This window comes from Petaurus breviceps, unplaced genomic scaffold (assembly GCF_028583685.1).
Source record: "Petaurus breviceps papuanus isolate PSGF00001 unplaced genomic scaffold, PetGlider_PUasm1.0 186, whole genome shotgun sequence".
NCBI lineage: Eukaryota > Metazoa > Chordata > Mammalia > Diprotodontia > Petauridae > Petaurus > Petaurus breviceps.
The window spans coordinates 6,793,819-6,809,172 of record NW_027185798.1 but is presented as its reverse complement, the minus strand read 5'-3'; the positions used below and the strand labels follow the sequence as shown (position 1 = coordinate 6,809,172).

Here is a 15,354-nt window from a genome sequence, read left to right as displayed (position 1 = left end):
AGTGTTGGTCACTGAGCCAGGCCTGTGACTTTTGAGTGATAAGTAACATTTAAGGTTTTAAGGAAACACTTCACATAATTAGCAGATTCAGTCACATTTAAAGAGAGACAGAGATCCGTCCTGTGTCTCTTTAAACAAAACTTGTGCTTGGGAGAATTAGTGACAGAAGGGAGGGAAGGAGGCTGCAGCAAGAATTGGAACTGCTCACTCAGCAAATATGTACAAAGTGCCTACTGTATGTAGAGCCAGGCGTCGGGGGAGAGACAGACTTCAGCAAGCCACGCCCCGGCCTTTGTGGAGTGAGTTCCCGCAGTGGCTGGTCCTATGTGCTGCACGGCTTTCCCACAGGTGACTGAAGTCAGCCTCCCCCTTCAGATTTCCTGGAGTGCCCTGTGACTGCCTGACCAGAGTCCCTGAGACCTTTCCTTTTTTCTCTTAATTGGAAATTTTACCAGCTATTTGCCAGTAAGATTTGAGCTTTCCCATGCAGATGTACTTGTGGGTGCTAATAGCTTACTCTACATTCTGCTTCAGATACTAGCTCTGTGACCTTGGGCAAATCATGTAATGTTTCTGAGCCTCAGTTTCCTTCTCTGTAAAATGGGAATGATAATACCACGTACCTTAGTCGTGTTCTGAGGCTCACACAGTTTGCTAGAGTGGTGAAAGATCCCTTTAGAGCTAAAATTTTTCGAGGCTTCAGGCTCTGTTGCAGGGGTTTTGGTATCTTTTCCATTAAACTCTGAAGGCAGTCATCTCTTCTCCTGTAGAGAGGGTTCAACTTCCTCCATGAGTGATTCACTGCCAGTTGGTTCATCTTTCCCTCCTTCCTGCCCAGGTTTTGGAACTTCTAAAGGTGGCCTGGAAGAGGCGCCTGATCTTCACTGTTGGAACCTCAAGCACCACAGGTGAGACGGATACGGTGGTATGGAATGAGATCCACCACAAAACAGAGATGGGCCACAATGTGACCGGCCACGGCTACCCCGATCCCAACTACCTGGACAACGTGCTGGCCGAGCTGGCCGCACAGGGAGTGACCGAAGACTGTCTCAACCAGTGACGCCCTGCGGCCCCCAGGACTGAGACGCGGCCGGCTGGGCCTTGCCTCGGTCATCCCTGGGAGCTCTGCAGCTCGTACAGCCTTACGTCCCCGTCTCACCCTTCATCCTGTCTGGAGCAATAATGCATTTCGGGCTTGGTCATTGACCAAGCAGCCCAGAGATCGTTTTTGTCTAAGGTCTCAGTATTTTTCCATGATGTCAATGCCGTATACCTGGGGGTGTCTTGCTACACTGGATGCCTGGACGTTTTTCTAGTTTGCACATCTTGACTTGCTCTACTCGATCTGTCCACAGAAAAGGCCATAAGCCCGGGTAGTCGTCTGGCGGGTCCAAAAGATGCAGCTACCTCGATTAATCCAGACCCGTTCTGCCCCCTCGCTGTGGTTGGCTCCAGACTGGTGGTGCCTGCAGACCCACGATGGCGTCCTTTGAGGGGACGACCTCTCGCCCACCCATTTTGATGGGCTCTGGGTCAGCTCTTCCTTCATACCTCACTGCTGGTTTTAGGAATTTCTATACTTTTTTTTCTTGCAATAAACTAAAAATACCTGTAACCATGTGGCTCTGTTACTTTCCTATGTGCACACATACTTGAGGGATGTTCTCTAAGCAGAAATGCCACAAGCACAGGGTGGGGGGGAGGGGCTGCCTAGCCCTCCCAGAACCCCAGATCTTTAGTGAATGGAAGGTGAGGGGGGGGGCAGGGCCTAATGCTGACTGCCTCACAGACTTGAGGTGCCCCTCTGATCGAAACAGCTGCTTTTCCCACTCCCCATAAAACCAATTTCCTCCATTCAGTCCCATGATGCGCAAACCTACACAGAGTTTTCCTAAAGACCAAGACTTCCCCTTGCCCTGCACACATTCTCCAGCCAGTCCAAATATTGGTTTGCTCCAAGAGCCAAGTGTGGGGTTAGGGAGTTTGCCTACCTCCCTGTGTGCTCTTAAGTCTCTTGAGATCGTTCTTTCCTCCTGTAGAAAGCTGAAATAGGAGCATTTTCAGCCCAGGGGCAAAGATCAGAAAGCAGGCGGCATTGTTTGGGTAGAAACTTGTGACCGGGTGCAGCAGAGACTGGCCAGGGGGAGGTCTGTGGTAAAGAGACGGAGGCCAGATCTGAGCCTAGACTGGAAAGGGCTTGGTCAAAATCTAAGCATCCGTGTTTGTAAATGGTACTTGTCCTTCTACAACCTCCTTAAGCGCCCCTCAGGACCCATACTGTTGTCTAGCTCGTCAGCAGATTTAAGAATTTAGAACACACTAAAGGTGTGGCACAAAATGCCTTTTCTAATCCAGTGTGATTTCTAAGCAATGGAATTAGCCAGGACCCAGAACTAAGCAGCCTAGGCCCAAGCTACAGGAGATGAGGGGAGAGATCAGAGGAGAGGGACAGTCTCATAAGGACATAGCTTTGAAGGACAAGGGCCTTCAAATGGGGGATAGGGAGAGGGCAAGGCAGGAACTGGGGTCATAGAAGTCCTCTGACACCTGTGGGAAATGGTGTCCCACTGTCAGAAGGGTCTGTCTCCTCGGACATCTGGGGAACCTAACGTCCATGGGCCCTTGTACACTGAGACAAATCACACAAAGGATCTGGGCCAGAGACAGCCTGGCTAGAGCTGGGCCTTGGGCTGATGTACAGGGTGAGCAAGCAAGCCACAGGACTCCAGCCCCACCCTTCACCCCTCACCCAGGTCACGGATGCAGAATTTGTCCCACAATGCACTTCCTTCAGCACGTGTGCCAAACTGCTGGTACACTTCACAAGGCTACTGATGAGAGTTTGGAGAGGTCATACTGCAGGAGGGCCAGGGACTGATAACATGGAGGTGGGGAGAGGGGGGAAATGACTTGGGAGTCTGGCTCTAAATCTGAGGTCAAGTTCTTCATCTGGGTAATGGGTGAGCATTTAGGGTTGTGAACTGAGAGAGCTTTGCAAACCTTGGACCACTTTGTGAGTGTCTCCCTTACCTGCTGGCCATTGATTTTATAGTGAGAGCCAGTCCCAGGTACAGATACCCATCAAGAGCCCGCACTGAAGGAGAATATTGAAGTACAAAGGGCTGAACATCCAGCCCTTTCTGTGTGCGGTGCCAGGGACAGGAAGACAAGTTTAGAAAGCCTCTGTCCTCAAGGAACTCTCACTCATTTGGGGAAAACAACCTGTACACCAGCAGGTAGATAGAGAGTAAATGGAATAGAAATGGTAGTTGAGGGGGAGGGAGGGAACACACTGACTTGTATCCTTTCAAAGAAGTGTCGTGGGGAGGGGCCTTAAGCATCTGATCTTCTCTCATCCTACAAAAGATAGAATCAACAGGCCTGGGCAACAGCTTGGGTGTGGGAGGTGAGAGTGAGGATGTCAGAGAAGCAGGAAGAACATTGCAGTCTAGCTGGACAGAAAGGAAGTGATGGAAAGTCTGAGCTAGATCACAAATCTCAGTCAGAGGCATACTATAGTTATAGAGGGAAAGGGCAGGGGCGGGTCTTCAGTGACCGGAATCAAGGCAGCTAATAATGTGCCGGCTTGCCTTGGTGATAATTTAAGAGTTAAAAAAGGATACACCCAATGAATCACTGTTGGAGCAGCTGTGGGAGGGTCAGGCGTGGCAATGCTCTCTTGGAAGAGTTGACTTGGTCCGGTCATTCTGGAAAGCCATCTGGAGCCATGCTAAGAAAGCGATCAAAATGTCCTTTCCCAATGCAATGAAAATTAGAAGGGAATCCTTTCACTCTGTGTGTGTGTGTGTGAGAGAGAGAGAGAGAGAGAGACAGAGAGACAGAGAGAGACAGAGACACAGAGAGATAGAGAGAGGGAGAGGAGAGACAGAAAGAGGGAGAGAGAAAGAGACAGAGAGGGGGGGGGGGAGAGAGAAATTTTTGCAGAAAGTTTCTGATAAAGGTCTTCTATGCAAGATACTATAAGGAACTGATTCAAATTTATAAGAGCAAAAGCCATTCCTCAATATGGTCAAAAGATATGAACAGGCAGTTTTCAAGGGAAGAAATCCAAACTACCAACCGTACTCAAAAATGTTCCAAGCCATTAATAATTAGGGAAATGCCAATTAGAGCAACTCTGAGGTTTTACCTGACATCTTTAAGATTAGCAAAGATAACAAACAGGAAAATGACAAACATTGGAGGAGCTTTAGGAAAGCAAGTACGTTAATGCACCGTGGGCAGAGCTGAGCAAATTGGGTAGAATTCTGGAATTGTACCCCAAGAGCCACTAAACTGTCTGTGCCCTTGGACCCTTCAAGGAAGGAAGGAAAAAGACTCATATGTATCAGAATATTTCTTGCCACTCTTTTTTGTAGGGGCAAAAAAAAGTAAACTAAAGGGTTGCCTATCTCTTGCAGAATCATGGCACATGTTTGGAATATTGTGCTCTAAGAAATGACAAAAGGTGTTTTTGTAGAAACATGGGAAGACTTGTTTGAACTGATGCAGAGTGAAGTGATCAGAACCAGAAGAACAATGTTTGCAGTAACAGTGATACTGCTAAGAGAAGCAGCTTTAAAAGACCTGAGAACTCTGATCAGTGCAAAGACCAACCATGATCCCAGGGGGCTGCTCCCCACCTTCCCACAGAGAGGAGATGGACACATGTTGCAGAATGAGGCATACGTTTTTAGACGTGGCCTGTGGGAGTTTGTTTTGCTTGATTCTGTTGCAAAGGTTCTATTTTTCTTTGTAGTCATTTTGGAGAGGAGAATGATTTGGGAGTAAGGAGGGTTAGGGCGAGGGTAGCAAAAAAGAAAGAAAAATGGGTCATTGGAGCATTTTTTAAAAATGCAAGAAGAGAACAGAAAGCTAGGGAGACTCACAAAGAGGCCAACTTTGGACAGTTATGTTGACTTTATTATACTTTAAAAGAAAAACAAGCTCTAAATAATAGAAATTCACAGTTCTATGTACAAGCCTCTATCTCTTCTTCCATGTATAGGGTAATGCCCAATTTCGGGGGGTTAAATTCAAGATTAAAAAATAATTTTTGAAGAAATGAGGAGGAAAAAAAAGAAAAGAAAAAAGAAAGAAACAAGGAGACTGGAGTAGATAGATGGCTCTAAGGTTCCTCCTGACCCTAAACCAGTGCTAGGAAACATGGAGCCCAAAGTGTGCCAGCCTTGCTGAGGGGAGATACAAGGAGAAGGGGCAGTCAGGGAGGCTGGAAACAGGTCAGGTTCTCTGGGTCCCACTGGAAGGGGCACCAAACCACTCCAGCCTGGTGGGTTTTTATAAAGTTCTTATCTGGGTCTGGCACTGACGGAGGGGAGCTAGGAGCCAGGACCTGGGGAGTGAGGCTGATTCATGCCTGGGGAATCTGGCAGTAGCTGATAGACTCCTTGATGGTGGGAAAAGGGGCTTTTTTTTCCTTTCTTGCTGGTCCTAATTTTATGAGGTTCCTTAGGGGATTTGAGATTTCCCAGCATTCCTTCCCTTAGTGGTGAAGGGACACCACATTTGGGGGACCCTGTTTAAAGGTAGTTGACAAGTCAGTTGAGTGTGTTCCTGGTGAGAGGCCCTGGCCAGTCTAACCAGGACTGGTGGGAGGTGAGAGAGCAAAGTGCCCGGATGGCATTCTCCCCCTCACCAAACTTAATATTAGAGTGATCTGAGCATGGCGGGCTCAGACTGATGGGCAGTTATGTCAAAAGCCTGGGGAACATAAGATTGTAGGGTCATGAGAGGCCATCCTGTCCCCATTTGACAGATGGGGAAACAGGTTCAGCATGCTGAAGGGTCTCTCACTAGTGAGAGTGGGATCCAGGGCTCATGAACATGAGCCCCCCAAACCACCCCTGGAGCTCCCAGCAGGGATTTGCATGTGGTTTCACCAGTCAGGACCAGAGCTCCCTGAGGATAATTAGGAGGGACTATGGTTTTGTATCGCCCAGAGCTTAGCACCCTGCCTGGCACATAGTAGGTGCTTAATAAATGTCCATGGAGTGCTCCTGGGTCGGAGAAACCGAGGAGCAGCTTCTCGCTCTCAGAGTGGGTCAGCAGCCACAGAGGGCCCCAGGGTGGGGCTGACAAGGGGAAAAGATAAATCATGGGAGGTGGGAGGGGGAGCTGTCTGAGCCCTGTGGTGCCTGCATCCAGGAATTTCAGTAATGCCCTGTTTGAGGTGAACCTGGGGTTGGTTAGGCCCAGCTGAGACAGGGGAGGGTGGGGGAGGAGAGTTCAGCCCGCCACTGCCCACCCCTCACCTACTGGATTTAGAAGTCTGGACAAAGCTGGGGTTGCGGCATCCAGGGCTACAAAAGAAAGCCGAGGGCCTCTCCCTTGGGGGAGGCGGATGGCATCTCTGCTGAGCACCACCTGGTACTGATCTCACCCAAGTGCCCTTTTGCAGACCCCTCCTGCCACTGGAGAGGGGAGGGAGTTAAACGTACAGGTTTTTCTAGCCTTGGACTGTCCAGACAACCTGCCCGACCAGCTCATCCATCAATCTCCATTCCTCCCGGACCAGGGGTGTGTGTGTCTGTCTGCTGGGGAGGGGGCTGTGAGTTCCTTAGGAAGGAAGGGAGCCACATGAGGCCCCTCAGAGAAGACTGAGCCTCCTTTCCATGGGCCTCCTGCCCCTCCTACCCAGACCAAGACGCAGCCAGGAGCACAGACATCACGGCCCCTCCCTGAGCCACCATCAGAGGCTGTGCCCACTAAGGCCATGGGGAGAACCCAGGACCCTCATCTCTTGTTGCTGCTGCTACTTATCAATAACCACATGGGGACCAGCCTGGGTGAGTGCGCTGGGGACCTGGGGACCTGGAGAGGGAGGCCCTGAGACTGCTGCCAGGGGTCTGTGAGAAAGAGACCCACCCAGAGAGCGAAGCACATGCCCAACCTGAGTCTGACCTCCATGCCCCTGGAGATGGGAGGGACCTGAGTTCAAATCCCAGCTCTGACACTTACTAGATGTGAGACTTTAGACTAGGAACTCAGTATCTTATCTGTGAAATGGGGGCAATATTGGCTCTACCTAATCCAAAGGATTGTCCTCCACAGTGTTCTTAAACTTTCAAGTGCTATAAAAAGCACTTCGAAGTCTTTTATTATGATAATTCATTATGAAGAAAATACTCACTGAGTCAGTAGGCCGTCCAGGGCAAGGATCTTTTATTTAAGGCAACCAATTATTTTTCATTCTTTTCTTTCCATAAAGGGCATCCATTAACAGAATTCCCCTAAAGAGACCAAACTTTGGTTAAGCTCTGTGTAGGATCCTTCAAGCAGTCTACAAATGGAGTCAGGTGGTAGACACAGAGATTATATAGTCAAACCCTTGATTTTACAGTTGAGGAAACTGAATCTCAGAGGATAATAGAGGCAGAAGGCATCACAGAAGCCCTCTGGTCTAACCAGAAGGGGACACTGAGGCCTCAGGACAGCAAGGGATTTGCTCAAGGGCAGAATTGAGATTCAAACCCAGGTCCTGGGGCCCCAGGATTAGTTCTCTTTTGGGAGGTCCCCTACGGGAGGAATTCCTTCTCCCATCAATAAGCCAAGCACCAAATGCTTCCCACCCACACGATGCCAACCTCATGCAGCAGAAAGACACCAGATTTTAAGTTGGAAGAACTGGGTTCACATCCTGCCTCTGCTGTTAGCTTCGTGACCTTGGGTTAATCAGTTCTTTCTGGGTCTCAGTTTCTTGCATTGTAAAGTGAGGGGCTGGCTTACACGGCTTCTGAGGTCGTTTCCAGTTCTAGGTTTTCTGAGGCTCACATTCATGTCACACAATGTGAGAACCAGAGGGAACATAGACATTCTCTGCTCTAGTTTCTTCATTGGACATAGTGGGGACCCTGAGCCCCACAGAGGCTTGAACAATTAAGGTCACAGAGATAAAGGCAGAGCAGAGATGAGAACTGAGGGTCCCCTGGAAAGAACTGAGACAATGCATCTGCTTCCCTCTTTTGCAGAGATGGGGGGTTGTGGGTGTGGAATATGGCATGTATTGTCAAATTTGGTTGGTTTGCTTTTTTGTAACCTTTAAAAATTTTTTGTTACAAGGAGATGGATTGGTAGGTAGACTTAGAAAGGATATTTATTATTCAGGAGTGTGTGGACAGAAAAATGTATCCAATATATATATATATATATATATATATATTTTTAGGTTTTGGGGTTAAATGACTTGCCAGGGTCACACAGCTAGTAAGTGTCCGAGGCTGAATTTGAACTCAGATCCTCTTGACTCCGGGGCTACTCCCCCCCCCCATCTGCCCCCATGGTGCACTTTTAAGTTTAATTGGCATTATTAATTTTCTCCATCACTTTCTTAAATCTTAGACAATAAACAACACAATCACTCAAGCCTGGATTTACACTGATCATTTAATAATCACCTAGCCTGAGCCGATCTGAGCTGACCCCAGCAGGCTCCCAGTGATATTAGAAGTAAAGGCGACAGAGAAACAAAAGAACAAAAGATAAAAATGTTAAAAACAAAAATCAGACCTTCCCAGGGGTCCCTGTTCTTCTGGAGCTCTTCCACCACACTAAGTAGTCCCTTGATGCTGTCGCCATCACAGGGTGGGCCCTGGGCTGCATTGTATCCCAATAGGGCTTGAGAGTTCTGATGTAATTATTGATGAGGGCTGGGAGACCCTGTGACCCTGTGGGGAGACTGGTCACTGAGCTCTGGGACAAGGCCCAGGCTTGGGTCTGGCTTCTTGCCTCGTTCACGCACACACCCAAGACTCATCTGCAGGACTGAGAAGTAGATAGATAGCCTATGAAAGAAGGGACGGAAAGCACTCCCACCCAACTGTCCAGGAAAGTTCTCTGGGCTCCCAAAGCCACCCGGCCCCATACTTGTTCCATCTGGAGCTTCTGGACTCTCGGGAATGGCAGTCCCTGGGCTAGACTCGGGATCTGCACCTGGTTCCCTCCCACCCTTCCCAGAGAGGTCTTTAACCAAGCTCTGAGGGCTGGGGAGGGTAAGTGGCTTGTCCCCTCCCATAATCCCCCACCTCAGCAAATGCCAGGTGCATTTCCTCAGCTCCTCTCTGGGCCAAGCTTGGTCATTTGAGGATGGAGCATTCTGTTTCATGGGGTTTTAAAAACAAATATCGATAAATCACCTGCTGGCGCAAGGTACTTGGTGCTGAGATGATCCAGACAAAAATGAAATGGACTCCACCGGAGGAAGCCGAGGCCAGATAAGTTAGTGACTCACCCATGGTCACCCAGGCAGCAACTGGCCACACTGTCCCTCCTGCCTCCCTGAAGGGGCCAGTCCCAGCTTCTTTTGGCCACACCATCCTCTCTCTCCTCTCTCTTCTTCTCTCAGTTGGGTGTGCCTTAGTGGGAAAGGAATTCACAAACTCAGTCACCCTGAGAGGTTAATAACTGATGATGACCCACTGTTAGGAGGACATGAGGGAGGATGCCATTGCATTTTAACAGGGAGCAGTGCCTTTACACAGAGGAATGAAACCAATGGCCAGACTTGAGGCCTTGTGGAGAATCATTTGGGCAGATGCATTCTTCCCAGGGCGATCGTAAGGCTTTGAGACTCGGCCAGGTGGACTGACCCTCCAGTAAGGAGAGTCTGTGTTTCCAGCCCTCCCTTTGATACTTATTAGCTATGTGAACCTCTCTTTGCCTCAGTCTCTTTACATGTAAAATGGGGATTATAGCACTGATCCTACCTGCCTCACAGGGCTGCAGGGGAGGAGAGCACCTTGTCCACCTGATGGGATCATCTTGCCTCTGTCATTGACTACCAGAGTGACCTTGGGCAAACCACCTGACTTCCCTGGCCTCAGTTTCCCCACATGTAAAATGAGGGGGTTGGACCAGATGGCCTTCTGAGGTCCTTTTCAGCTCTAGGATGCTATTTTTCCTGTCCCCTTAGTTCTGTGGGGTGCTTTCTGAAAAGTGGCTGGGACCAGTCATTGGGGAAAGGAAGTAGGCTGAGGGTCATGGGGACAGGAAAATCTGGTTGTTGGGGCTGGTTAATATTTAATTCCCGAGCAGCCAGCACATGCCCCATGTCCCAAATCTCTCTCTTTTTTTTTTTGCTCTTTGGAGGGGGGAAGGTAGGGCAATTGGGGTTAAGTGACTTGCCCAAGGTCACATGGCTAATTTTTTTGTGCTAAGAGTCTGAGGCCGGATTAGAACTCAGGTCCTCCTGACTCTGGGGCCAGTGCTTTATTCTCTTCACCACCTAGCCGCCCTCCCCAAATCTCTTTAGGAGATTTACAGGAGGAATGGGACTTGCATGCTGCCCAGCTATCCTCAGCAGAGTTAGGAGGCACCCTCTGGCCGTCTCTCCTCCTCCTCCCCCCATCAGTGACCCTTTTGCTGGGTCCCCACAGCAGGGAGAAAAGAGTAGTGAGAGACTGCTTCTACATCTGCGAATGGAGGGAGACTTGGTGGCCTCTGAGGCCCCCTCCAGTTCTAGATCTAGGGTCCTGTGACATTAGGCTACGGCATCCCCTTAATCATAATCATTGGAGGGAGGCTAGGCATGGAGTCAGGAAGACCTGAGTTCAAATCTAGCCTGCTTACTAGCCACTTACTCCTGTTTTCCTCAGTTTCCTCATCTGTAAAATGGGAAGAATGATACAAGCAGCCCCTCCCCCGAGGATACAATGAGAGAATAATTGTAGGCGCTATATAAATCTTAGCTTTGATTAAAGGAGATAATGTACAGAAAGCATTTTCTAATCTCAAGAACACTGGAGGAATGTAGGTGCTGCTGGTGGTGGTGACGGTGACCGCCAGTGGTCTTTCCTGAGCACCAGTGGCTTGGCTAGCCCAGAGAGACCAGAGAAGCAGAGAGGAGACCGTCCAGTGGGGACTCCCGATCAGATTGGCTAGATAAGTCCCCCCCCCCCCACCAGGGGCACACTCTGGGCAGGGTCCCGCGGAATCCAGACCAGGAGGCGTCCTGTTGGACAGCTGCTGAGGAATGGGCTTCGGACCAGAAGAGTGTAATGTGCTGTTCAGGCCAAGGGAAGGGTGTGGCAGGTACCAGCGGATGGGAGCTGGGAGGTGGAGCTCTCTCCTTTTGAGAGGGATTGAGGCAGAAGTCAGATGTGTAAATCTGGGGGAGAGAGAGAAGAGACACAAACATGGACCAGATAGACTTTGGTTCAAAGGACCATAGACAGAGCTAGAAAGGCCCTTTGAAGTCATGAAGCCCAACCCCCACATTCTACAGTTGAAGAACTGGGGCCAAGGGAGGCTAAGGTCACACAGGAGTAAGTGGCAATGGCAGCATTGGAACCCTGATTCTCAATCCAGGGCTCTTTCATAGCACTACACTGCCTGGGGGAACACAGGAGCCCACCCCATGAGGGCCTGTGGTGTAATGGATGATGGAGTTGGGAAGAGCCAGGTTCAAATCCTGTCACTGACTTATAGGACACCTTGCAGAGGAGGAACCCATCTACTTTGGGGGCATTTCCTAGACCAAGAAGATCCCAGGTCTAGTCCTTCCCAGAATGTGCAAGTACTGTGCATTGCCTTCCAAAGAGAAGCATGAAGTCAGCCCTGTCCTCAGGGAGCTTACATTCAATCTCCTTTAGCTAGTGTGGCCCCCACCTCAGCACTCGCAATCCCCAGTCTTCTCACCTCCAAGATAACCATCGTGACTTCCTTCAACTCATCTTTGCAAGGTATGAGTAATTCCAAAGCCCTTCACCATCCTGAATTCCCTCCTTGGTTTACTCTCCAACTTACCAATGTTCTTCCTAAAATATGGTTCCCAGAACTGACCACATGACTCCAGGTATGGCTTGACCAGGGCAAAGGACTCAGGGGCATGGACTGTCCTCTCCTTTGCTGTACCTTTCAATGAAGCCTCAGAGCACACTAGCTTTTTTTGCTGTCACATTTCACTATTATAGACCCATATGGAGCTTGTGGTCCACTAAAACCCCAAGATATTTTTCAAACAAATTGTCATAGAGCCTTGCCTCCTTATCCTGTATTTGGGAAGCTAGGTTTTTCAGAACCCAAGTATAAGATTTTTTTTTTTTTGGTATTCCTTCAACATTCATCTCGGCCCATCCTTCTAGCTTATCAAGATGGAGGGTGAGTGGGAATTCCAACCTTGTCATTCAAAAAGATGTTTCCTCTCTAAGCTTTGTGTCACTGGGAAATTTGACAAGTATGCCAAGTCATTCTTAAAAATGTTAACCAGCATAGGACCAAGCACAGATCACTGGGACCTCCCTCCATATTGCATTTCTAACTGACGGGCAGCAGGGTATGGTGGACAGAGTCCTAGACTTGGAGTTGAGAAGACTTCAAGTCCTGCCCCGGACACCTTGTGGCTTTGTGACTGCTAGCCAATGACTTCTGCCTCAGTTTCCTCATGTGTAAAAGATGACCTCTGAGGGCCCTTTCAGCTCCAAGCTCAGCATCCTGTGACTATTCTTGGCTGCATTCGGTCAATCCCAGATCCAGCTAACTACGATAAACTGACTTGTCACTCCCCTTTCCCACAACAGCAGCATGACAGATCTTGTCGCACACCCTGCAGACACCTCAGTGACCTCTGTCTATGGCAGCCCCTTCACCTGCCAATCTCATTCCTTCAGTGGGACCTGTTTTTTTTATTTTATTTTATTTTTTTAAAGCAGTTGCGGCTAAGTAAATTGCCCAAGGTTATACGGCTAGTTCTTTTTTGTGTGGGTGTTAAGTATCTGAGGCCGGAACCAATTCTGGGTCCTCCCAACTCCGGGGCTCTTACTCACTGTGCCACATAGCAGCCCTGGGACCATTCTTGATGATGCCCCAGGGGCTCATTGTGTTCATTGCTCCCCTTTCTGAGAGTTTATGGGATCAGAGATTTAGGACTGGAAGGAACATCATTTAGTCCAACCCCATCATTTTACAGATGGAGAAACTGAGGCCCAGACAAGTTAAGTGACTTCTCTAAGGTCACACAGCTAGTAAGTAGGAGACCTGGCATCTGACCCCAGGTCCTCTGACTCAAAATCCATCTCTTTTTCCATTATGGCACAATCTCTTTCATTAACCTTCTCTTGAATCATCTGCTCATGTCTTTGCCAAGTGCTCATGCTTGCCTCTGGTTTTTTGCAGATCACATCCCGTACATTCCCCAGATCTCCTCCCAAGCCCTGGAGGGGAAGGTCACTTCATCCACCTTTTCCCTGGACCAGCCAAGATGCATCTTCACAGACCATGCCAACTCAACAGATGCTATATGGCTGGTGGTAGCTTTCAGCAATGGTTCGTCTAGTGGGCCAGGGGTGGGTAGGGGGAGAGGAGGCATATTCTCCCAGCCCTGGGTGAGTCTTATGGGAAACTGACATAGACAGATGCCCACCGGAATGAGATCCTCAGGCCCAAAGCATCTTCTCCACCAACATGTTTTTTTTTCTTGTTTTGTTTTGTTTTGGAGGGGGGAAGGCAAGGCATTTGGGGCTAAGTGACTTGCCCAAGGTCACACAGCTAGTGTGTCAAGTGTCTGAGGTGGGGTTTGAACTCAGGTCCTCCTGACTCCAGGGCCAGTGCACCACCTAGCTGCCCCCCAACATATATTTTTTTTTAGTCTAAAATTATGCCTTTAGGGATTCATTCCTTTGAGAGTTTAAGATGTTTTGGTTTCTCTCCTACTTGAATAACACAAAATAATTCCCACATTGGAGGGTATCTTAAAGCCAGGTCAGCCAATAGAGTGGGGTTGGTAATGAGGGGATTATCACAATGGCTGAGCCTGCCTGATCTAGCAACAGGACATCTAGAAAGGGTTATTGATGGAGAAGGCTTTAAGTGAGAAGGGATGAGGGTCTACCATGACTGGATTGGAGATGAGGGCTCAGACACTGAGTGGAGCCTAGGTCCGTTCCTGGGACTTACTAAGGTCTCCCTTTCTCTCCTACTTCTAGCCACCAAGGATTTCCTGAACCCTGAGACTGTAGCAGAGATCCCCTCCTACAACAAACTGCTAACAAGCTTTTACTACGTGACCCTAAAGCTATCTCCTGACCACTACCCATGTGAGACAGAAGACATCGCTATTCTTCGTGTGGGCAGTGACACCAGCTGCCTCCGAAACCTGAGTCAGGAGTATTGTAACGCTCCCCTCCCGGTCCCTGGCCCTTACAGGTGAGCCCCACTGAGCTGGTGTCCTGGGGAAGCCAGCCCCGACTCTCTCTGTGGCCTTGGCAGCTCCACTGTATCTTGATTAGACTGTCAGCAAAATACAGCTAGCAAAAAAAAGCCCTAGCTTGAAGAAGTCAGGACACCTGGACTCTGTCCCCAATTGTGCCATTCACTAAACATGTGGTCTTCAGTTTCCTCCTTTGCAAAAACAAAAGCAGAAAATTGGCAAATAAAGTAAAAATAGTCCGAGCTGGAGGAGCTGTGGGGAAGATAGGCAAACTAATACATTATTGGTGGAGTTGTGAACTGGTCCAACCATTCTGGAAATGTTGGAGAAAATAACTAACCTACTCACACCCTTTGAACGAATACTCCATCTACACCAAGGAGATGGAATGAAAGATCCCATACGCAATAAAATTTCCATACACAGAAGTGTGTAGAAACTAGAAACAAGGAGGGTGCCTGTTGACTGGAGTATGGCTGAATAAATCATAGCATCTACCACCCAAGGTTGTTGTGAAGAACAAAGAAGGTAACGTGTCAGGTGCTTTGCAAACCTTCAGCTCTATAAATGGTAGCTTTCATACCTATATAGGAATGGAATGGAACAATGGTGCTATGAGAAATTATTTCTTTGAGAAACTCAAAGAAACCTGGGAACATTTTAATGAACTGATAGAAATGAAATAAAAAGAACCAGAAAGGAGACCAATATACACAGTAGCTAGCTAACATTTATAGATGGGCAGCCGGATGGCGTAGTGGATGGAGTACTGGGGCTGGAGATGGGAAGAACTGAATTCAAATCCGGCCTCAGATACTTACTAGCTGTGTGACCCTGGGCAAGTCACTTCACCCTGTTTGCCTCAGTTTCCTCATCTGTAAAATGAGTGGGAGAAAGAAATGGCAAACTGCTCCAGTATTTCTGCCAAGAATACCCCAAATAGGGTCATGAAGAGTCAGACATGAATGAACAACATTCATAGAGCACTTCAAAACTTGCAATATGTTTTTTCATGATGTATCTTTGATCCTCATGGGGTCACTGGACTTGGAACCAGGAAAACCAGAGTTCAAATCCTGACTCAGATATTTACTAGCTGTGTGATCTTGGGCAAGTCACTTTACTTTTGCCTGCCTCAGTTTCCTCATCTGTAAAATTGAGGGGTATGGACTCCACAACTTCTGTAGTCC

General features: G+C 48.6%; 2 protein-coding genes and 1 long non-coding RNA gene across 5 annotated transcripts in view; 2 read left to right on the top strand and 1 right to left on the bottom strand.

The window, feature by feature from the left end:
* Nucleotides 1-1,618, top strand: part of DTX2 (deltex E3 ubiquitin ligase 2) — a 51,057-nt gene extending 49,439 nt beyond the window's left edge. For both annotated transcript variants that reach the window (XM_069089453.1, XM_069089452.1), the window contains one exon: nt 839-1,618. In XM_069089453.1, the coding sequence (XP_068945554.1) occupies nt 839-1,063 (225 nt within the window). In that variant the 3' untranslated portion in view covers nt 1,064-1,618. The remainder of the gene's footprint in view (nt 1-838) is intronic.
* Nucleotides 1,619-6,475: 4,857 nt separating this feature from the next.
* The window catches only part of UPK3B (uroplakin 3B), a 14,060-nt gene continuing 5,181 nt past the window's right edge, over nt 6,476-15,354 (top strand). Inside the window, exons 1-3 of the mRNA XM_069089169.1 lie at nt 6,476-6,809; nt 13,132-13,281; nt 13,941-14,160. Coding sequence (XP_068945270.1) covers nt 6,737-6,809; nt 13,132-13,281; nt 13,941-14,160 — 443 coding nt within the window. The 5' untranslated portion in view covers nt 6,476-6,736. The remainder of the gene's footprint in view (nt 6,810-13,131; nt 13,282-13,940; nt 14,161-15,354) is intronic.
* Nucleotides 8,403-11,112, bottom strand: LOC138162069 (uncharacterized). 2 transcript variants are annotated; one of them, XR_011168527.1, is made up of 3 exons: nt 10,959-11,112; nt 9,156-9,374; nt 8,403-8,784 (listed from the first exon to the last, which is right to left on the bottom strand). It is a non-coding gene; the product is annotated as an uncharacterized lncRNA (long non-coding RNA). The 2 variants fall into 2 exon arrangements; XR_011168526.1 differs by having other exon boundaries at nt 9,251-9,374.